Raw genomic sequence first — 24659 nt, 5'->3', positions numbered from 1 at the left:
TTATGGGGGGGTGGAAGTAACAAAAATGAATTGATAAAAATGGAGCGGTAAAAATGGATGTGAAATGAAAAATGTGAGTGATAAATTATCAAGTGATTTGATTAATTTAAAGGTGATTTGACTAAAACAGCTGTGATATAATGAAATAATAAAATCATATATGCTACTTAAAATGTATTCAGTAGCTGATTCACATTACAGCAGCTTGTATTTGCTTTCATAAAAGAGGCTTCAACATTACTTAATGTATTTAGATCTTGGAATAGTCTGAATTACAGGGTAAACAATACAACAGCAATGTATGTATGCAACATAAACTGTCATTTCTCCTCTTTCTACACATACAGGAAGGCTGGGAGCGTCACCCAAGGTCAAAATAAGCAAACAGGGCATGTTGGCAAACAGTCTTTATTCAAAGATCCAGTGTTACACTAAAATATCCGGATACATTAAAATAACATTTTATAAGATTCATTCCATTCAGGTTAAAATAATGCATGAAGATGCACTGACAAAATAAAGGCAGCTTTATCCAGTAAGACCAAAAGTGGACACTAAAAATTTGGCAATTAAAACATACAGTAATAAAAGTCCTCAGGTAATCACAACATATTAACGGGCTGGCTTAAGGTATAGACCATGTAGTCGGTCGCCTAGGGCGCCACCTTCTGGGAAGCTCGGTCGTCTTAAAAAAAAAAAAAAAAAAAAAATGCTGGTGGGCGCCCTTCCTCATTTTCTGTATTGAGGTTAACAAATGAATAAATAAAGAACAAATAGAAAGAATACACTTTTCACCCCTGTAACTGTCGTTGTAGTGAAACTGACTAATCACTTTTATGCCAACAATATCAGGGACCAATTGCTTATTTATATTGTAATAAATAGTTATTTATGAAAATAAAAATCTGAATCTTTGTAGATTTTTATTTTCAGAAATAAAAAAGTAAAATAAAATAATATATATATATATATATATATATATATATATATATATATATATATATTTCTGTCTTAAAACCATTGTTCATCCAATTGGATTCTGTATGAAGCTCAAATACATGTTTTGTGAAATCATTTTACATGGCAACACAATTTAAATGCAGAAATAACTTACAAATAGACCTGTAACAAAAAGCTGTGACTCAACTGTGACTGTAACCGGTGCACCAGCAACCTACAGCTTCAAAAGCACATGACTTTTGTTATTTGTCTGCACGGTTTCCTCTTTTTTGAGTCTCATAGATTCTCAACTACTAACATTTGTTTGATTATACTGATACAGGGATTGGTGTTATTGAACTCAAATGATGAAATAAAGCCATCTGTGACCACAAAGCTACATTATACACACCTTATATTTAAACCTTTTAACCACAGAACATACAGTGCTCAAAGAAGTGTGCCAGTTTCCCTGTTATTTTGACCAGTCCCTGTGTGTACAGTAAATATTTTACGATATAATACAAATAGCTTGTTGCAGGAATGAGTCCTGAAACCCGGAAATGAGTTATCATTTTAGCACTTCCGGTCCCCTAATCTCAAAGTCAAGGTTTTGTTTTGTTTTTTCTGGTTAGATGCCTGAAATAAGGTCTGTGGTTAAAGCTGAAGAAATTTTAACGTTTTGTTTTACTACATAAAATATGTCAGTAAATTTCATTGGCTTTTTACTTCTGGTGATTGCAGTCACATTTAAAAAAAAATCATAAAAGCAGTGTTCATTTATGGAGATTATCTTGCTGAACAAAACATGCAAGTATCATAAACATTTGTTTTCCACGGAGCTTATTTTCTGCAATAATCCAAAACCCAATGGAAAAATCCCATTGGTTTTTTGGCGAGGGAACGAGTGGCGATGCTAACTTCCTGGTTTTGCCTACACAAATGCGTCATCCGTGCACCAATCTATAGAACAAGAGTAATCTACAGCCTCGAGAGTTACCAGAGTTGGATTAAAACACCTACCATTATTAGCTTCACAGTGGTTTTATCTGTTGCAGCACTAAAGCAATTTATTGGAATATACTGTCAATTGTCTAAACTTCTTATAACTTCCGGAGTCTGCTGTTTTAAGCTAATTGATTTTTTAAAATTTGGCCTTAACCACCCTTTTAATGTGTGAAACTGTCTAGTTAACAGCAGATACTGACCTACTGGGCCCAACAGTTCCCTCGTGTAGCCAGGAGAGGGGGCTGGTGGTGCTTTAAGGTAACAACTATGGTCAAAGTGGCATCCTGCAGGACATTGCTCACAGGTTTCCAGTGGCGTCCTGCAGCTCCTCTCTGATGGCATTGAGCTCCACTATCCCGTCGTTGAGCACATTCGCCACCTCCTTTATTTCACCCACCACCTCTTTCTTGCAGCCTTTCTTCAGCTCTCGGGAGTCCTTGATGAAGTACTTGTCTATGCCTCTGAAGAGTCCTTGGACCGAGGCGAGCGACTCGTCCGTTATCTCTGTGCCTCGCAACACAGGCGTGTCCACCAAGCTGATCATCTGGACGGTCCTGCGGGTCTCCCAGTCCTTAGAGTAGTGCTGGGTGCCAGACCTGAGGAAGGGATGGCCGCGGAGTTTGTACACGCCCTGATTGACGAAGTGGAGGATCTTTCCGATGGCCTTCAGGTGACCTTCGTACTGCTGCAGGACTATCTCAACCTAGGGAGGAAGAGGGAAAGACCACAGTCTTCGGTTAACCCTAAGAGACCCACATAGATCCGTTTTTGTCTTGTACATCATCTGAAAGCTGGGAACCTGAAGATTAATTTGAGATGTAGCTCAGCACTGTGTGTCAAGTTGTTCTAGTCATTAATCAGAAAAAAATCATTAAAATACATTTTTAAAAGTGTTTAAGGGTTTAGAACATTATGATAGAAGTATATGATGGTCATCCCCACGCTCTATTATGTCTCATAAATTGTTGCAGCAATTTTTGGGTCGATACCATTTGTTACACAGATTTTATGCTAAATTTAACCATTTTTTACCACTCACAAATTGATAAAAATTATCAATAATCCCTCTAAAATACCACATTAAGACACCAAGACCTTGAGGAACACCACGGAAAAAGCCAAAACTGTTCACATTTGAAGATTCTTGCAAGAATTGCATTTTTCGCAATTGGATGGCGAGCACTTCTGTTCTCGAAACTGCTCAGAAACCCCCTTTTTTTAAATCAATCTACCTTGGAAAGCCATCCGTCCTGTGAATGCTCTAGGTCTCTAGTTTGTGGCTGCAAAGTTTCATGAGGCTGTGATTATCCTAGAGGTCACCACAGGTAATTGTATACAGGGAGGTCAAAGTTTAAAAAAAAAAAAATGTTCTCACTACAATAAAATGGCTACTATGGGGATTAACATAATCCCACATGAATACAGTTGGGCTCATCGGAACCACAAGAGTCTCAGCTTTACAGTGATACCCAATTTATGTAATTCAAGACTGTTTAGGGACCCCAGTATGCAGAAATATTCAACACACTATTTTAGAATAGGCGAAAATAACACATTTGTACTGCATGCAAAAAAATGGTATGTTTTTTGCCCCAAACTGCATGTGATTATCGTAAACTGGGCATGTCTGTAAAGGGCATTTTTATCCTATATCTTGAGGTCAGAGGTTAAGGGACCCAGTTGAAAATGGCCATGAGTTTTTGGAGCTTTGGAGCATTGATTAACCTCCTTGCTGACAAGCTAGCATGACATGGTACCAATGGATTCCTTCGGTTTTCTACTTCCATATGATATCAGTACCTTCACTCCAGCTCTAAAACTAAGCCTGCTACAGCCTCTGAAAGACAGTAAAGTCAATCAGAATCGCCGCACACTACTTCCTGCATTGAAATGAAAGGGAAAACGCACACCTATTCTAGTGGAGATGCTGGCTTGCAGGCAAACATATAGCTGCACACGTTGCCATCGCATCCATTGTAAAATGACAGCTTACCTTCTTCCGGTCGTGCATATTGTTAACGTTATCCGAGATGGCCGCAGAGGCTGAAGCGATTCCTCCAGCCGTCGCCACACCCACGCCAACAGCGGTGATAACGAGAGAGGCGCCAAAGGTAAACGGTGCCATAGCCAAACCGGCGATGGCCGTCACGCCACCCAAAGCTGTGGTGGTGCCACCGGTGATGCCGGCGATCTTGGCCTTGTGGTGGAAGTTGTTGATGTTGTCGGCGATTGCGTGGAGCGATATGACGGACTGCCAGAGGGCCTCAGCTCGCTCTGTGAAGACCTTGTTGAAGAGACGCATGCCACGATAGACCTTCTCCGCCAAGATGGAGAATGACCTGGGATTTATTTGGGAGCAAAGTTATTATGCTTGGTGAGTTCAGTAAGGAGTGAGGAAGCAGCACCTTCAAATGTGGTTCATGATACAAAAGGCCAGTTATAAATTTCCCAGAGTCCAAGGTCAAATCGCTGCTTTTATGCAACCAATGGTCCAAAACCAAAAGGTAGTCAGTTCAGTATATGACAAAGAAAACATCAAATCCTCACATTTGGGAAGCTAGAACCAGGAAATGTTTGGCATTTATGCTTGATTAGATTGACTAATTGTTTCAGCACAACTTGTCCTGCTGCAATCAGTGATCTGATTCACAACAACACTTTGAAAGTAGCTAGGAACAGATCACTACTCTGTTACTTCCTCCAAATTCATAAAGAGACATACTTGGACTCGTCCTCTCTCATGACTTGGTCCTCATCGTCGGATGGCACCTCATCCCATTCTGAAATACAATCAAGCAACAGGCGTTAATGACGTTTAAAAAAAAAAAAAAAAAAAAGACATTCAAGTTTATTTTCAATGCAAAGTTTCTTCAATCTGTTACTTAAAATAAAAATACTACGAGGAACTTTGATTTTGTGTTGAGAAAAACGGTAGTGTTTCCGAGCAACAGAGTCGTTTTAGAAAACCTCTCATTTTACTGATAGTCTGCCGCGCTCAGTCCTGGTTCTGGTTCTCTGGACGAAGGCGGCAGCGAGACCGGATCCCTCTGTGGCGGGCTGGTCGCTGCTGGAGTCTGAGCTGAAGGAGTTTTGTGATGAACCTGCATGATTTCATCTGATTTTGCGCAGAATCCGACCCGGTGGCATCGATGACGAGCATTAAGAATAACTATATAGAAACAGCCAATATTCTTGCTGATGGTCTTGTTTACTTATGTAGGTCATATAGAGGCATCTGTATTAAACGGTGCTATTGATAACATTCAGCCACTAGATGTCGTGTTCTCCCTCCCCGTTCCAATGCATTTACTTCACAACAAGTCGTTGCCAGACACTTACCATCAATCTCAGCCATTTATCCGTTTTTTTTCCACACTAACCGACGACCCAGAGATACCACGTGATACCAACGTCTTCACTATTAGCTCACAAGCCTTGTTAGATGTGGAAACCAAACGTCAGATATCTTCCACAGCGATACACGAAACAACATTTTTAAAGTGATTAATTCACAATAATATTTTTTTTCAGGAAAAGTCATACTTTTATTCAGCACCTTTCTAAAGGCTCTGTGGATGTATTATCTGTTGTTTTTTTAATGTTCGTCTACATCAGTGGTCTCAAACTCAATTTACCTGGGGGCCGCTGGAGGCAGAGTCTGGGTGAGGCTGGGCCGCATCAGGTATTCCACAAAAAAAGCTTTGTTAAAAAAAAAACAATCTTCTCAAACGTCATTATTAACAGTTCTTTAACTTGAATGGGTTCTTCTGAACATGAACGGTTCTTCTGAACATGAACTGTCCTGAACATGAATGGAACATTGAAGAACATGAACGGTTCTTCTGAACATGGCCTCTATTGCGTCTCCCACTTTTCCTGAAATTGTCTGTGCTCGTCACCAACCTTTCTCTTCACTGCAGGCTTTGAAAAAGACATGATTGGGGCTGTGTGACAAGATATATATTCATTCCACTTGGTGTCACTCCACAATAAAGTCGTGCCTGCTGTGTTTGTGTTGCTCTGCAATTACACCACCAAACCGCTAGTTGGCGGCGGCGTCTCTATGAGTTTCCTTCTTTCATCTGAGTGGATTTGTGTGAACAAACATTGAAAAGATGGAGGCAGAGAGAAGTAGAACTTTCTGTGGTTGTCCGGGGTCCTGGCCGCTCAGCATCGCTGACAGACTGGACCAATCACAGCTGTTGCGGTCTGCGTCGCCGCCACGTGTAGTTACATTTCTGGAGAGGTGCACGTCAGGCTACGGCGTCGATTCAACGCAGAAGTATAAATCAAGCTTTAATCGAGTTTATGCGATGTAACACGGGCGCCACCATAGTTGTTGTGAAATGTTTCTCTGCTTGCATCAAGCCCGGCCGATTGCCCGCCCCCGGGAGCCATATACCCCGCTGTGATGGGTAGGTTCGTTCAGCTCGGGCTCGCGCAACAAAGGGACCTTCCACGGCAAACTGCCATTCACATAAATCTCGCGGGCCGAGGGCGCCTGGTTAGCTCAGTTGGTAGAGCGGGCGCCCATGTAACAAGACTTGGTCCTGACCGCGGCGGCCCGGGTTCGAATCCGGCCTGTGGCCCTTTCCGCATCCACTCTCTCTCTCTCCCCCCTTTCCAAGACTATCCACTGTCCTGTCAATAAAAATGAAAAAATGCCCCCCAAAAAAAAAAACTTTATAAAAAAAAAAAAATTTGCGGGCCGCACTAACATTAAACTTTCATATCAAGGTGGGGGCCACAAAATATCGTCTTGCGGGCCGCAATTGGCCCGCGGGCCGCGAGTTTGAGACCCCTGGTCTACATAAATATGTCATCAATAAGACCTTTAAGTTGAGGCTGTTTCATAACCAGTTAAAGGTTCCTCATAGTAACTTTAAAATAAGTGTGATTGTGACTCACTTTCCACAGTGTGCCACCACTCCATCAAACTGTCAGTGTCCTGTGACAGAAAGCAAAAAGCATGATGGTTCACACCTGAGCAATACACAACTAGAAAAGCTTCTTCACTTGCATACACAGGAAATGCATGGTGTTGAAGTTGGAATATTTCTGTTTAAAGAGAAACTGACCCCGTCCTCATCCTCATCCTCCATTCCTGCCATGGCGCGCTCATCCTTCTGAGCAGCCAGCCACTCCGCCTGAATGAAAAGGGGAGGATGTGACAAAAACAAGCTAGTGAATACGAGTCTTCGATACATATTTTAACATATTCACATGGATTAGTCTTCAAAAACGTGGCTTTATGTAAGACTAAGTCCTACACTCTGATTGGTGTGTCAGCTAGCGTGTAATGTTGCTGAACCGGCCCAGTCACATGTCAAAGGAATGTGTCCCATCAGGAACAGAAACATGGAGATAACCAAGCCAACGGTGGAAAACAACATTTAATAGTTCCTCCATTGTCAGTTGGAATAAACAAGGTGCACCTTGTATAAATAATGCCATTTGTGCTTAATCATTGTTCAGACAAAAGAGTTTCCTTTTATTTCCTCCTATTTAATCCTGGCTGTACACAACACTACAATCATTATTTAGTTAATTATCTTCCGTGTACAATAAAAAAAATTATAATTTGGTTTTCTCAGGTGCATCGAAAAGCTTTGGGACACAGTGGGTTTGTTTGAAAAAAATGCCACACAAAGGTCAGATTTATCTCAAAAACTCACAGACATCAGTGCTGGGCAGGCAGATGTAATACATTAATACAGAACAGTATAATGCTGTAAATCTGATCGATTTTCCATAAAGCTAGTCAGGTCTGACTCACTGAACAAAACAAAATGTGATATCAGATTAGGCATGGGACGATATGACAATTTCATGTCATGATTATCCTGGCCAAAATAATTGAGATTCCTGATAATCATCAAAATATGCTTGAAACTTAAAGAGGAGCTATTTTGCTTCTGTGCTTTTTCCCCTTTCCTGTAGTGTGTTATATATATTTTTTTGTTCATGTAAAAGGTCTGCAAAGTTACAAAGCCCAAAGTCTACGCCAAAGGGAGTTACTCTTCCCCGCAGCACGGCCGGTATGAGAAAATTAAAGCCTTTTTTTTTAACATTAAAAGCATGTAAATACAGTATGTAGTAGAAACCCAAAATACAAGTAAGAACCTGAAAATAAATACATTAGATCCTCTTTAAAATGGCATTAAAACATACTGGAATCACTTTACCTTACATTTTATTAAGAAACAAACATTTCATTGTCACAGATAGGACACATCTTTTTTAGTGAAAAACAATCTTAAATAAAGTAATCATACATCATAAAGTCCTCCTGCATAAATAAAGGAAAAAATAAATAAAATAGCAACATTCTGCAAGGATGTTCTTTCTTACATAATTCCTGTATTTTTTTAAAATCAAGCTCTATTTTTCTCTTCTCTACCATGATAGCAAGCTAGACGGCTTTTTCAAGTCACTCGTGACGATATTCACAATTATCCCGATAATGGAAATTCACCACTATCAACTTATTGTGAGTGTTTTTAGCGTGATCCGCAATAAAAATCCTATTTTGTCCCATCACTAATCAGAATCAACAAACGGTGTGTTTACAACACGAGTTACAGTTGCATGATGGTTTAGGTGAAGGAAGTAAAGCTGTGGGTTTTATAAATAATGAACACTGTCATTTTTAGGGCAATAATGCTAACCAGTTTGATAAAGATAAAAAAAGTTTATCTATTGTAAGGATGAAAGACATATCAATTTTCAAGTTTTGGCTCAGTAAGCCACACATCGATCATTTCCACTTTGCAAACGTACCTGAGCGGCCTCTGACATGAAGTCACTTGACGTAGCTCCTGGTGGATCCTCCCATTCTGGCTGCATGGCTTTGCTCTGGCACGAAGAGACAATGAAGAGTGAGCATGTTTTTAAAGATCTGACAGCAACAAGAGCAAAATCCTTCGTTCCTCATGCGATTAGAAATACGTTAGACTACACCGATTCACCTCCTTAGCCTTGTGTTTTTTGAAGCCTTTAAATTTAGATGACTTCTTCTGTTGAAAAGAAACAAAAAAAGTTTGAGAATCATACATTAAATAGCCCCATAGTAAAACAGTAAAAGTGAACATGCGAGTGACAAAAATACCGGTTCGCAGGTTTCCTCTTCATCTTCTTCGCTGTCATACATCTCCTCGGGACTCGTGAAATGTTTTCCTTTTTCAGTAAAGTCATCCTCAGCAAAGGGATCCTGCAAAAGAAGGTGACAGAAATAAAGTAAATACCACAGAAAACAATTAAACTGAAGTAGTATATTATGTTTTTATATATGTTGTGCATTAAACCAACATTGAACACATTGGCTGCGTGCTGAGGAGTCTGGTGGCTGAATCCAATCGGTTCACTCTGTCCATTGGCGGTCTTTGATTTGCATGGCATGGGAGTAGGGCCTTTAGGTTTGGAAGTTTTCTAACACAAGAAATGAAAAACATTGTATGTGTTAAACAAAGCTTAAGAACCCCATATGCATTCAGGAGGAATAAAATATCTTCCGCATAAAATCTGAATTAACTAAACAGTCTGAGGCAGCACAAGTGTTTAGCGACGGATTTACACTTTCTGTTCGCGGAGACTTTCAAGGGATCGTCCACAGTGAAATTAAACATGCACTGTAGCACAGTGACGCATTTGATCGCCCAAGCACTTCTGATTATTTTCTCTATTGTTGCTAATCCAGTCGGTCAAAATGATTGGTTCAAGGCTCTTTATTTGCCATATGTCAATTCCAGAAAAGTAGTCAATGGTAATGAAACTCTTTGGTCTCAGGTTCCTTCAACAATGCTCATAAAATATGTATATATAAAAAAGGGAAATCACACAAGTAATTTTAAATTAAGAGCCATAAAACCCCTCTATTATATCTTTTTTAGGATGCGGCAGGGGAACAAATCAGAGATCAGCGTTTTTGGATTTATTTATTTATCCTTTAAGTTCCTTGGAACATGCATTAGCAATAAGTGGAAGACTAACACTGAACATTGTCAACAATGACTATACTTTCTTAGACAGCTTAAAAAATATCGGATCGAGCAACAACTTTACTACCATGATTGTCTGATGTTGCCCATTTATGTATTTGTATTTATTTATGCGTCTGCAGAGAATAACATACTGTATCGAAAACAAATTCCACCGGCCCCGGTCATGTGGCTGATAAACAATCTAAACTAATTGTTACAAAGATGCTGGTTTCAGATAGAAAAATACCGGTTTGCAGTCCTCCATCCAGTCTTCATCGTATAACTCCTCTGCTGAGAAACTGCTCTTCTTTTTCTGATAATCGGTGTCATCCAGCAAGTCCTCCTAATTAAAACAAAAAATCAGAATGAAGTAAAACTATTTATTTCATCTCTCACCCCCGTGCAACCAAACATTTTTTACCTTAGAGCTTCGATGACCCATGGGCAGCGGTTTCTTGGTTGGTTTCCTCTATGGATGGAGGGAAAAAAGCCCAATTAAGTGAAAACAGATTACAAAATATTCAATGAAAAAACAAGAGTATTAAAAGAAAATAGTTACAAGTTCGCCGTCTTCAATTTCATGTAAATCTTCGTGTCTATTCAATCCAACAGACCTGTGGTGTGTTTTCTGGAAGGGCTCATAGTCCATGAAAGCAGCCTAAGTACCAGATTCAAAACAACTGTTATTCTGTGTAAGTCAGGAACAAAATGATACAGGTTACAATGAAAACAATGCTGCATAAAGGAGTTATTTATCGTTACTAAATCATTCAGCATAAACAAATGACTAATCGACTAAAGAAATCTTAGTCTACTAAGACTAAATTGACCTATTAGTCGACTAATCGACTAAGAGGGGGCAGCACGAGAGAAAAGATAGATGTAATCATTTCCAAAATTCGCAACATGTTTTTATCCAACGAAATATTCTGCTTCGATTCATATTTGTTGGCGTTTAGCCTTTCAAAAACAACATTTTCAATGTGGTCAAAAAACTGTTTGCACTAGCTAATAAATGGAGGCACGTACCTGTATTAACGGGGCGGACTAAGAGCAATCAAACCGCCTCACAAATTACATTTATATAAAAACTCATATCTTAAAATAAAATATGATGACAGACATTCGAAGCTTCATTCAAGAACCCCAATATAAGCTATGAATTTAAAAGTAATCGCAATTTACTGTGGACTATCATGCGGTTAATCGCAATTAAATATTTAAATCGATTGACAGCCCTAATAAATACATATATTTTTGCAATGTCAAACAACACATCATATAATGGTAACAATAAGAAAGACTGTACCTTGCTAGTTTGACTAGCAGGACTGTGGCCTTTCTCCTTTTCATCCTCAAAAACATCATCCTAAGAGTGAAATTAAGTTATTATAACTTACATGTTGAACAAGTTGTGTCAGAACAAAACAAGTGTTGGAGTCGTTTCATGTTATGGAAGTGGATTTTCTTCCAAATTAAACAAAATAATTTAAAAATAGCTGTCATTTGCAAGCAATTAGCCCATTCACCCTCATATACAGTAGATTGTTTGTTGTGAACTGAACTGTAGGTGACTTTTACCTGGTATTTCTTACTAGGTGTGTAGCCATGCACACCCAAAAATTCATCTGGGGATTTCTCCTGAGGGGGAAAAAAAATTAAAAACATGTTCCACTGCTTAGAAGTCTTCCTACCTCAAATACAATGTACCAGAAAAGCAAGAACCCACTGTATTCAATATGTATATGGTCATACCTTTGTGCTTTTGCGAGGTGTGTATCCGTGTGCTCCCTTCTGTTCAGAAAAAAAGTTAATTCACATGAAACACATTCATTAAGTTATAAACAGATATGCTGTGAAATAGTGAAATATTAAGTACAGTAGACGTGTGATACCTTTTCTACAGTGATGGCAAATCCTCTTTGTGGCACAAACCTAATTTTCACCTTCTTTCTTTTCTTCTAGAGAGAGAAAACATTAGATTTCCCATCAATGCATGCCAGAATGTTCACAGTTAAAATGTCACTCAAAATTAGCATCTAGATACTACAACTACTTTAGGCTGAATGGTCATGAATTTTGCGCCTGCCTTCTACCATGAAAACACTCTGGCATTAATGTGCTTATTGATATGTATCATTATTCTAAGTAGAACAAAAGCATACAAATCCATCTTCGTGCTGGGCTTCACCTCCCTCCTCTTCCTCCTCATCCTCACCAGTGCTGACATTCACCGCTGCCCCCTGTAGACAACGAAACACTGCATCAAAAACTGTAACATGTTTACTATTAAAAGGATCTCTATACTATATCCAGAGCATTAATATAGCAGCAAACAACTATTTGCTATGTAAAGATAAAGTGGAGTAAAGTCTACCTGAGTAGAGAATGAAGCCACTCTCCCTTGTCTCTGCGCTTTTGTTTACATCGCCGGGCCGGCCGCACATGCCTTTTAGCGCATATTTGTGCATGTGAAGACTTATCCCTCAACAGTTTGACAACAAACTGACTTTCTTGACTTGCAAAATTATGTTTTAAATTGATAAACATCATATGTGTGATTCATGGCACAATTCAAACGGGATCAAAAAGTATTGATGTCTCGCCGTTGACAACTGCTCAAATTTTTCCGATATAAGGTCGTGCCATCGTGGTCCACTAGAAGGGGTGGGACTTCCCCTCTATATAATGAGAAAAAAATCTATTACTTATCGTCAGAGAGTTGACTTTACGGATATGAATTAATGCTCCATGTGCAAAAAGCATTTTGGGGAGGATTTGAACTGCTAATGCTCAAGATCATCTCTGGAGCTTGAATTGATGGTTCAAAGAAGAAGAGCTCTTTGAAACCTTTCTCTTGCACCTCGTCTGCAGGTACTTTACCTCTGAAAATTGGCGCATCATGGAGTTTTTGTTGCCGACACCTTTCTTATTGATGTCGTCGCCCTGTTGTGGAATAACAAAGAAAAAATTATCACTACTGCGGTAAAGATATAAGCTTTACAGACACACTATAGGAATGGATGAAACTTCATATTCAGAAGATTTGAAGGCAATTAATGTCCTACTGCAAAACCACACACTTGTACTTCAGTACTCACCTTTGATTCTTCTCCGTTCGAGTACTTTCCCACTGGCAATGCGGAAAAAGTGGACGCTCTGCTAAGCTGACCGACTCTGGTCTTCAAATGATTCTTCTGTTGACAAACGAAGGTGTGATTAAACCGCCACCGCTTTATTAACACCGTTCGTTCATAAGTACAGAAACAAGATAACATACATAGTTGTCCGTCCCGTTCTGCTCCCAATCCTCATTCTTTTCTTCAGACACTTCTGAAAACTGCTCCTAAGAAACAAAAGCACTCATTTTTAAACTGAGAAAGTGTCATTATGAAACCATTGGTGTGTTCAGATTAGGGCTGTCAATTGATTAAAATATTTAATCGTGATTATTCATTCACATGATTGTCCACAGTTAATCGCGATTAATCGCAAATTAATCGCACAGTTTTTATCTGTTCAAAATGTACTTTAAAGGGAAATTTATCAAGTATTTAATACTCTTATCAACATGGGAATGGACAAATATGCTTGCTTTATGCAAATGTATGTATGGATTCCTTAGGTTCTTTAGTTTCATATGATACCAGTATCTTTACTCTAGCTTTACAACTGAGCCCGCTACAATCTAAAAATCGCAAGTTGTGTTATTTCATTATTATCGCTTTAACGCTGACCGCCCTAGATCAGATATAATGCAACAATAGTTTTTGGTCTTCAATCAACTTACAGTATAGCAAGCAGCCGGTGTTCAGTACATTGAATGAAACGTTAAGGTTTTAAATCACAGATATGAATATAAATGTAGGATAATGTTAAGACTAGGTTTACTGGCACATGCCTAAACAATTATGTGATTTCCGGACACCCCGATTGTTACCTTTGATGATCTACGAGAGTTGGGTAGTGTGCTGCTCCTCCTTCTGTCATCAGGAAACTTCTCCTATAAACATAAAATCATCACCATTATAAAAACGAACATGCAAACAATCAGAACAGTGAAACTGTGATTTTGCATTGCTTCAATTACCTTCGAGTCTCTTCTGGAAAGTAGGGACAATCTGAACTTTCTATCCTTTTTCTGTTAAAAAAAAACAACAATGTTGAACTTTATACTTGATATCAACCACAGAATGTCTAACTGTGACTTTCAGGTTATACTCACAGCATCACCCTGGTCCTCGCCACTTCCTCCATCAGAGTCCAGCTTCAACTAAGAGAAAAGTTTTTAGTGTCTACTATATTTTCTGCTTACAAACAAAACAATGCTAACTAGAGAAATCACTTGTCTCTTACTTTAAATGATTCTCGCCGTAGTCTTAATGTTCCAGCCTTGTAGAAAAAAGAAAGAAACAATTCAGCAGCTGAAATCTATGCAGTTCGCAGAGAGAAGGTTGCTGAGACTTTGAGGTCGTTGTGCCAACATATTAACAGAAAATGTGTTGAAAAGGTTTTCTTACTGGTTTGAAGTCAGGGTTAAACTCAGGGCTGTCTTCAGGCCAGTCTTCAACACACCTTTCCTGTTTGGGGATTTTAGTAAAGCAAACATTTATATAAGACAATTCTACTTTTCCTATAAACTAGAATTACCGACTCGCGGTTGTATGCAGCCGCCAACTACTCAAGTTGCAGTTTACATCCATGTCTGTCCAAAATTTCATCACTTTATCCTGTAAGACATTTGTGTGGAATTGTAATTAGCATATGAATTCTTGAGTTATGGCCAAAAACATGTTTTGTGAGGTCACAGTGACCTTTGAGCACCAAAATCTAATCACTTCATCTTTGACTCCAAGTGGACGTTTGTGCCAAATTTGATGAAATCCCCTCATGGTGTTCCTGAGATATCGCGTTCACGAGAATGGGACGAACATGAGGTCACAGTCTAATCACTTCATCTTTGACTCCAAGTTGACATTTGTGCCAAATTTGATGAAATTACCTCAAGGCCTTCCCGAGATATCGAGTTCACGAGAATCGGACGGACGGACAACCTGAATAATCCAATTTACAATGTGTACATTTTTACATCCATAGCAGCAGGGTCCAATGGTGGTCGGTTTATCAATATGTCCATCCATCCAAATCTTTTTTCCAGAGGAGACATATTGCATTGGCATTTTTTGTCTAGATATTTCCTCTAATATCACCATCAAGCCAACATTTCCTCTTGTATGACATACATGTCAAAACCAGATTGAGTTTATTAATCCCCACTAATGCGTGAGGATGATTTATGTCCAATTTGGAATCTCTTTGTCTTGCGCCAATGTCAGGTCAGGGTGTCAATTCTGCATAAACAACTTGTTATTATCCGACAGGCAGATTGCGTCACATTTGCTGAGGACATTCATACACCCTAGTGGATTAACCCATTTTATTTCAATTAATCCATTGCCTTTCTCTCACCATTACCCTCAAGCCAAACTTCACATTTGAAGCCCTACAACTACTAAAGCTTGGAGATTAACAAAAAATGTTAAAGGGTAACTTCGGTATTTTTCAACATGGACCCTATTTTGCCATAATTTTGAGTCTAAGTGACTATGGGGGACAACTATTTTTGAAATTGGTCCATGTAACGAGCAACTGGACCAATTTCATAATTTGTTGTCGCCATTAGTCAGACACAGAAAAATGGGAAAATAGAGTCAAATACCAAAGTTAACCTTTAATTTGTTAATAATATTTATGCATTTAGCAATTCATATTGAAAAATCACTTTCACGTAAAACTCACCTGTCCAATAAGCAGGACGTTCTCAAAGACAGGCGATTTCTCCGCTTCCAGCAATTTACTTTCCTGTGAACAAAGTAAATATTTGAAACATGCCCACAGAAGGATGATGTTCCATCCTCAAACTACCCTTGCATGACCTCTGACCTTGTTCCTCATCCTAGAACATCTTGTTGCCCAAGCTAATTGGGGCAGCTAATTATGTGAAATTGCAACAGCATGCGTACCGTAGGTTTTGGATTGTGATGAAGAACTGGTTTTGAGAGCGTTCTCAAGGGTGGTTTAGGAGAGTGTTTTGCTACAGTTGCTTCTGGTTCAGTCTAAACACAGTCCAAAAGAGAATAAAGAAGGTAATTAACAGCACAGTAGCTCAGTAGCAGAGACATAATAGTATTATGCTAAAGTGGGTTCTTTGCATACAGGGCTTGCTGGTTTTGGGAGCGGTCTCAAAGGTGGTTTAGGATAGGTTTTTGGTACAGTTGCTTCTGGTTCAGTCTAAACACAGTCCAAAAGAGAGAATAAAGAAGGTAATTAACAGCACAGTAGTTACAGTAGCAGAGAAATAATAGCATTATGTCGAACGGTGTTCTTTGCATACAGGGCTTGCTGGTTTTGGGAGCGGTCTCATAGGTGGTTTAGGATAGGTTTTTGGTACAGTTGCTTCTGGTTCAGTCTAAACACAGTCCAAAAGAGAGAATAAAGAAGGTAATTAACAGCACAGTAGTTACAGTAGCAGAGAAATAATAGCATTATGTCGAAAGGTGTTCTTTGCATACAGGGCTTGCTGGTTTTGGGAGCGATCTCAAAGGTGGTTTAAGAAAGGGTTTTGGTACAGTTGCCTCTGGTTCAGTCTAAACAAAGTCCAAAAGAGAGAATAAAGAAGGAAATTAACAGCACAGTAGTTACAGTAGCAGAGAAATAATAGCATTATGTCAAACGGTGTTCTTTGCATACAGGGCTTGCTGGTTTTGGAAGCAGTCTCAAAGGTGGTTTTGCTGGCTTTTCTGGCCTTGGTGGTCTACTTCGAGGACGTGGCTTTGGCGGACGTTTGAAAGTCGGCCCCCCCTGCAAGTTTGATTATAAAAGAATGTATAAAATGCATATCATAAATCAGATTGGTCCTACAGTACAGTTGGACCCTAGACAACGCACAATTTCCAACACTTTTTCTTTAAAAGTACAATGTATTAGCATTAATTATCAATTTTATGGTTGTCAAATATCAAATGGCACTTGTTACATACATGAATCCTATCAGCTTGAGATTGGCCGTGCATCATGGACAGATTCCTGGCCCGACTGAAGGGACTCGGCTGAGGAATATCGGGTTTGGTTCCCTGAGGAGTCGGCAGGAAAAGATCATCCGGACTGTCAGATTCTGATGGCGTTGCCTTGAAGAGATCTGTTGGCTCCAATGGTGCGTCCAACTTCATTTCTGACGGGCTGTTGAGTGACGGTGTAGAGTACGTGGCCTTAGGAGTATCGCTGGAGGTTATCCCAAATACATCCGTGCCGTTAGTCTTTGGGGGAAGTGGTTTGAAGATGTCTGTAGTCCCTGGTGAAAAATCATGGAAGGGGTTGTAATGTCTTGTTGGTGTAGTGCCAAACGGGTCATCCAAACTGGAAACGTCTTGGAATAAATCCCTTGTGATTGGGCTCGGGAATGGGTCGACTGCATTTGTGGATGAGGATGAAAATGCGTCCTTAAAAGAAGACATGCCAAAAAGGTCCTCTTGTTTGTGGAAGAGATCCTCGCTTTTAGTCGGATCTGCCCGAGGCAAATCTGCTTCTTTGGTCGTGGTGGTATACAATGGGTTCGCCATTACCGGCTGTGTAGACCGGAACAGATCGTCCTCCTTGTTTGAAGAAGAGTTGAACGGGTCTACGAAAATACTGGAAGATTTAAGAAAGGGGTTTCCCACCATAGTGTTTTCAGCGTGGAGTAAATCCTCTCCTTCAGTAGCCTGGAAAAGATCGACCCCATCATCTTTAAACATGGGCTGGAATAAGTCTGTTGAGTTCTGGTTGGGGGTAAGGGTCTTCATCTCAGGCTGAAGGTCCAGAGAACTTGGAAATTCAGGTTGAGGGACAGCGATGGTATCAAGGTTTACTGCCTCTGGAGTTCTCCTCCCTACGTCCTCTATTACATGACCTCTGCTGCTAGATTCCTGATAACAGAACACAAGGTCATTAGGGACGTGCTCAATGAAAATTACAAGGTAATGTTGCAATCTGGTTTAAAAAAGTCCTTGCATTTACCAAATTATTTGTATAAAAAGGGTTCATTCTGGCCAAATCCCCGTTGACTCCACTCTGATAAACCAGGAAAGGGAAATGAGAAAGTGGTGTTAGATTTCACTTGGACTGTTGACAAAGAGATCAAACTGAGATAAACAGGTATATGAAAACATACCTGAGGATTTAAATGGAGCACTTCCTGCCCTCCATTCTGAAAGAATAAGACAGTGACACAGCAGAAATGTTACTTGCTGAATGTAGGGCTACAACCAACGATTATTTTGCCGACTGTTTACTAGATTAATCGTCCGGTCTACAAAATGTGAGAAAATAGTGAAAAATGTCCATCCAAGTTTCTCCAAGGTGATGTCTTGTTTTGTCCAAAACCCAAATGTGTTCGGTAATATTATATAAAGCAGAGAAAAACAGGAAATCTTATGCCTTTTTTGCATGACACACTACTGTCAACGATTAATGAATTATCAACATAGTTGGCGATTTTTTTTTTCATTTTAATTCTGCTGTTTTGATCACCCAATAATACAAATTTGTAGCACGTCTTGTTTGTACGTACTGCTTTTGCCATATACATAATGTCTATATGCTATTTTTATATGTAACACATTAAAAAACATGTAGAAATTTGAGTATAATCTGTTTGCAATGGAAAAACACCAATAACAAGAGTAGTTCACGATTATTTTTCTGTCCATCGACTGATCAATTAGTCAACTAATCGTTGCAGCTCTAGTTGAATAATTGTTGGGAGGAGGCATGAGCAATTTACTGCTCAATAGGGCTGCACAATTAATCAATTATATCGAAATTGCAATATGGCCTACAGCAATTTTCAAATCAGACATTGTAATAATATTAAAAATAAATAAAACAAAATGCTCAAGACTAAGACTAAGGATGAAAATGAGCATTCTTGCTAACTCCTGCATGTTTACATCCTGTATTTTATACTGATGTTCATTAACGTTCACTGTAAAAAATAAAAAATTAGTGAAGACAAAATTGTGTACCTTCCAAAAATAAGGGCAGGCACAAACCAAAACCAACTCTCAGATAGTGTCTTTTCAAAGAGTTCCCAGCTAATGTGGTAGATCAGGCTGTTTCCAGTGCCCCATTTGTTAAAATTTCAAACTCAACATGACTCAGCAGACTCACATGAGAACGCATACTGAACTCACTCCACCACTTTTAATAGACCGTGTATGAGCAAATTGTCTTGACTAGTCTTTTCTATTAATAAGACAAACACGCCTACTAACACACATCATAAGACCAGTTCATCAGATTGTACTTCAAAGAACAAAACAAGAGACAGGGTGTGGATTCAAGCATCTTTGAGTTATTGTGAAAGTCAACTATGGCGTTACGACATGCTGAACACACACTTAAAGATGATCCAATTCATTTGGCAAATGTCCTAAACAAATATCCTGTCAAGTCATGTTAGGTGTGCCCCGACGCTATCATCCTTTAAAACTACGCCTTTCAGCAGTCTTGTTGCTGGTCTTTATTATTATTTTATTCTTTATTGAAATATGCTATATAAATACAGGTTACTTGCTTGAGTTGTCATCGTGTATGCTGTGCAGAGTCTCACCTGTCTGCCTGTGTGTAGCTGGTGGTTGTCCATCACATCTGTAGCAGCAGCAGCAGCATCAGCAGCAGCAGCTGAGAGACCAGGAAGGAACGCACCATCCTGCGGACCGAACAAATGTTACACTAAATTAACAACAACAAGGTATTTAAGGAGGGAAGCGTGGGAAGTCACGCAGCATGCTTTTCGTGCATTCCGATTCGCCGTAACATGAAAGTCATGTGTCACTTGTCAGATCTGTAAACAAAAATTTGGACTGTTGAAACGATAGCACAGGCATTTCTACACCTGTTTTCCAACAACCAAGATGCTGTTTCCTCAATCTTAAAAACACGCAGGTGAAGTATTGCTTTTCAACAAGGATCCCAAACCTGCACTTTTGTGTATACGCAGAGCTGTAAGCCACCGTTACCAGTGGCCTGTTTCAAGACTGGTTCATAAATTATCCACTGGAGTCAGAGGAAGAAGCTAATTCATATGTTCCTTATTTTAAAAAAAGTCATCCTGGGTTGTATGAAGGGAAGAAGTCAAACCGCTCCTTTACTGTATTCAGGCTGAGTTGGTGAAGGGTGTGTTTGAGATGTAAAAACAGGGTGGATGTACGTGTCATTTTGTGCAGCAAGTGTGTGTGTGTCGCCACTCAACTGGGTTTGATTGTGGAAAGGACTTTAGGAGACTTTCTTTAGCATATTTTGTAGCGTCACAATACTCTAAAGAAAAGACAAAAAAAATCTGTGTTGTTTAAGTCGTAACTTAGTGAAAGGAATATCAAATATATGCTGATGACACATTGTGCTCCACTCATGAGTTAAATATGGTTGGATACTTGAAATATCAACCAGACTGGCTGGATGCGACGCTAAAAAGGCTAAACGGAGCTTTAATTCTAGTGTGCAGATACTTTTCTATTGTATTATAATAAAGTTTAATTAGACGTAGATGAGTTTAAACAACTATAAACGCAATACACGTATAATAATGCTGCGGTAAATCTCCTGTATAGAAAGTATGCTATTTTGAGATATTGGTTGTATTCCATTTTGAGAGACTTTACTGCAAAGAGTCCCTGTTGTACTTTTTTCTTTTTAACATTTATTGTTATCAGTATCATACAGAGTATTTGCATAATTGTTCCAAGAAACCACACGCTGCATTCATCTGGGGTTGTACATGATCAAAACAATCCCTCAGTTCAGTTATATTCATATGTTCTATATCTATAGATATATATATATATATATATCTATAGATATATCTATATCTATAGATATAGATATATATATCTATATCTATAGATCTATCTATAGATATAGATAGATCTATCTATAGATATAGATATATCTATATATCTATCTATCTATAGATCTATATATATCTCTAGATATAGATATATATATATATATCAGTTAGATATAGCATCACGAACACTGAAAAGCACGGTTCTTCAGAATGAGCACTTTTGATGCTTTTCTATCAAATAAAAATGTTAAATTATTTAAAATAAATTAAATTAAATTATTTATTTAGTTATTATTTGTAACAGAGTATACATTTTTGTACCATCTGCAGTCTGGTAAGAAAGCACAGAAAAGCTATACGCAATTAAGTCAAACCACAGTGTGAAGAGAGCTGATTCTTTTTGTCCTGTACTTGTGTAATGTTTCTTGTTTACTTGTAAAGACAGCCATTAGTCACAGCCATGCAGACATTGAGAACAGCTGACATCATGGCACTCTGGGTTTGGCTCTCCAGTGTTTGCCTCATGTCCTAAACTGATTAAGGTTGTTTACCTGTTTCAGGATAAAATCTTAAATATGAACCACGTGGAAGAAGAGGATGGCTTTTAGTTTGCTGACATATTTATGAATCAAACACTTCCAACCACCGTTAAAAACTACATTTCCACTACAGATCCAATTTAAAAGTACTCACAGGTCTTCTTTCTCCAGATGCAGTTTCTGTTGCTGCTGCTTCACTCCCTCCATGATCATCCTCCTCCACCTCATTCTCCTGATAAACATTTATATTAATAAAATAAATATAAATAAATAAAAAAACAAACACTATTTTAAACCAATTCTTCTTCGAGATTTAATTTGAAAAAACAGACTTACTGTAGTTGTATCTCCCCTCATGATCAAGTTTCTTTTGCATGAAAACGTGTCACTGTGTGATCCGGATTGACAGGACTCTCACCTGGATAATTATCTCCTAGTTGGACGCACCTGTCAAGGAATTCCTAAACATCCGGGACTAAAAGTTTCAAAATAAAGTCTTTTTTTGCGCATGCTCAGTCTCTCTCCGACCAGATATCCCTGCAAGCCAATCTATGATCGGTGCATGCAATCAGCACATTATTTTTTGCATTTTATAATTTATTTGATTCCATTGTGAAATAAAAAATAAGTTTCACTGTAAACAATCAGCAAAAAAAATATATATATATTTATTTGATGCTAATGTGAAATGCAAAATAATAATAGCTGCATACAATCAGCACTTTAAAAAAATAAATAAAAATAAAAATAATATATATATATATTTCCCCCTACAGTCCAAAGACATGCCAGAAAGGTTCATTGTTGACTCTAAAATGTGAGCATGAATGGGTGTCTGTCTCTTTGTGTCAGCCCTGTGATAGTCTGGCGACCTGTCCAGGTTGTAATGGATGGATGGATGATTCCAATGTGCTAGACAAAATAAATATCGCTGAATTTTTTTTATTTTAATTTTTTTATTTATTTGATGCCAATGTGAAATACAAAATAACTAATACAGAATTAAAAATATCACCCAAACCAGGATGTAGAGGTCACTCTAGTAGGCTACTCTGAGAACTGCACCACTCCTCAACTTGAACTAGAACTTGACAAACCAAAGCAACAGTAGATCATAAAGATTTGGAAAAGATTTGGGAAGTTTAAAAGGGTAGCCTAATTTCCAAAAGGCACTTTATTGTGGAACCAGTTAAATTTGAAATCATTAGAGAGGGTTATTTGGTTGGTATTGTTTGATGTAGAGGATTTTCAGCCACCATGAGCCCAAATTTGGGAACTGGAGGGGAGAAAATCCATTATTTTAGAACCATACTTCAAATAACCCAATTCACATTTGTTTAAAATTATAGTTATTATGGTTATATACTGAAGTTATTTTGAAGGCAAATCCACATTACTTCCGGTGTCTTTCTGTCGTTACCTTTCCACCTGCTGTGTTCATCTCAATGCAGACAGACCGGTTGTCCTCGCCCAGCTCAACTGGTGTCCAGGTGTGTTGACATGCTGAAGCTCAGTGCTGACAGATGAGGAAACTCTTCACAATGGTTGACACTTACACACAACGGCTTCTTAAAGTGTAACAAATAACATGAAAACACAAACAGATTCACATAATATTCCTTAATCAATTCCAGTAATGTAGACTTAAAACATTTTTGTATGTTAAAAAAAAGCAATAATTATGTCTCCTTTTACAGGTCACATCCAACCATAAACCTTTCCACTTTGTCTCTAGAATTATATTTTCCTAATAGGCCTTTACTGAAATTCAAAATGCATTTTTTGAATCAGAGCAATACCTCTGAACTTAAAATTTAAATAAACATAAACTGCCTAAATCATCAGCCTGACCCAGTTTTCAGGCCAGCAACAGTAGTCTAAATATTCCTAATGACTACTCCCTGCAGAAATACAAATAAAATGAAATTAAATAAATAAATAAATAAAATAAAATAAAATAAAATAAAATAAAATAAAATAAAATAAAATAAAATAAAATAAAATACAAATACAAATTAAATTAAATTAAATTAAATTAAATTAAATTAAATTAAAAAAATAAATAAATAAATCATTAATTCCATCAACTGAGTTTTTCAAGATTTTCTCATAAGATTGAATTGCATAAAATGGTTGTTCAAGTGGGGATATAATAAGGCGATGCAAACAATACTAGTATTCTGTATATGGCTGAAACAACAAAGTAGGAAAGCTTTAATCCCCAAATCCGGTTTGTCCTGGTCACACCAGAGGTGTGGCCTCACGGCGGATTAAAAGCATCTGATGTACTGTAGAGCATTTTAAAACCAGGCTGTGATATATCTGCTAGGAATGAAGGCCAATCAATCATATAGTTAGCACAAAACATTCTCTCATGTTAACTGTAGATGGACAGCAGCTGGACAGGCAGTGGGGATTTTTTTAGAGTCCTTGAAATGGTGACTGCAGATAAACCTTTATAGTTTTTAGTTAGTTCTAACCTTAAACACATATTAAGTTCTGATGCATCATATATGTGAATACGAGTAACATGGGAACTGTTATTAAATGTTTTTTCACAGCTGTTGACTTTAGTATATGTTGTGACGGTATTTGTCCAACAGATGGCAGAAGCTCTGTAAATCAGACTGTAAATCAGCTAGATCACAAAAATGTCGAGGAGTTAACCATCCTTAAAATGGCTGAGGACACAGATATACTGGCAAAAGGTTCAGTCAATGACCTTAGAAAGAACCCGAGCCTTTTCACTGAAAAAACTGCAAGTGTTACTGCTAACCAGTTGGCGAAGTTCTTTGAGACAGTAGAGAGGAAATTCCCATCTTGCCGGTTTGATCTGCATTACATCAATAATGATGGAGCAATAGAGGGACTGAATGAGGGTCCACAAAAAGAGGCACAACAACAGAGACTGCCACTGCTTTTACTCAATGGAGGCTTCTGTCAGTACATGTATTCTGATACAGAGAGTATACTGAGTGCTGCAGAAGCAAAAATAAAATGCGCTCTGCATTTTACACCTTGTGAGCTCAGTAAAGATGGAATGACCTTCTACGTCCCGGGCTTCCTCTCAGATCTGGTCGATTCCAAACTAAAGGTTTGGATTAAAAATGCATTCAAAGCACGAACCATGACAATGGGTCATGAATATATCATCGAGGAACATGGGGTAGTGCCCGTTGACTACAGCTCCACAGGTGTTGTTGAAAACTTCAGGACATGGTCAGATGGACTACATCAGTTTCTTGAAATGAAACATATGTCCAAGCTGAGTGACATGACAGCCATCACAAACTATATGTCCACTGTGGG

At 38.5% G+C, this 24659-nt stretch overlaps 1 protein-coding gene across 7 annotated transcripts; it reads right to left on the bottom strand.

Moving 5' to 3' along the window:
- Positions 1 to 1634: 1634 nt before the first annotated feature.
- Positions 1635 to 21978, bottom strand: LOC141760543 (uncharacterized). Of its 7 annotated transcripts, XM_074623422.1 has the most exons (37): positions 21687 to 21977; positions 21505 to 21582; positions 19576 to 19674; positions 18136 to 18171; positions 17982 to 18035; positions 16967 to 17890; positions 16677 to 16787; positions 16499 to 16573; positions 16321 to 16395; positions 16143 to 16217; positions 15950 to 16042; positions 15726 to 15788; positions 14447 to 14506; positions 14283 to 14318; positions 14152 to 14199; positions 14017 to 14067; positions 13867 to 13929; positions 13207 to 13272; positions 13028 to 13123; positions 12810 to 12872; positions 12092 to 12169; positions 11822 to 11887; positions 11682 to 11720; positions 11508 to 11567; positions 11236 to 11295; positions 10486 to 10584; positions 10348 to 10395; positions 10174 to 10269; positions 9256 to 9375; positions 9056 to 9157; positions 8916 to 8963; positions 8728 to 8802; positions 7026 to 7094; positions 6856 to 6895; positions 4670 to 4727; positions 3941 to 4286; positions 1635 to 2650 (listed from the first exon to the last, which is right to left on the bottom strand). In XM_074623422.1, the coding sequence occupies exons 1-37, from the start codon at positions 21705 to 21707 to the stop codon at positions 2246 to 2248; spliced, it is 3996 nt and encodes a 1331-aa protein (XP_074479523.1). In that variant the 5' UTR covers positions 21708 to 21977; the 3' UTR covers positions 1635 to 2245. The 7 variants fall into 7 exon arrangements, with proteins under 7 accessions (XP_074479523.1, XP_074479526.1, XP_074479525.1 ...); XM_074623425.1 differs by lacking the exon at positions 16143 to 16217 and having other exon boundaries at positions 21687 to 21978; XM_074623424.1 differs by lacking the exon at positions 16321 to 16395.
- Positions 21979 to 24659: the final 2681 nt, after the last annotated feature.

Source organism: Sebastes fasciatus, chromosome 22, assembly GCF_043250625.1.
Source record: "Sebastes fasciatus isolate fSebFas1 chromosome 22, fSebFas1.pri, whole genome shotgun sequence".
In the NCBI taxonomy this organism is placed as follows: Eukaryota; Metazoa; Chordata; class Actinopteri; order Perciformes; family Sebastidae; genus Sebastes; species Sebastes fasciatus.
This window is presented reverse-complemented; position numbering and strand designations above follow the sequence as displayed.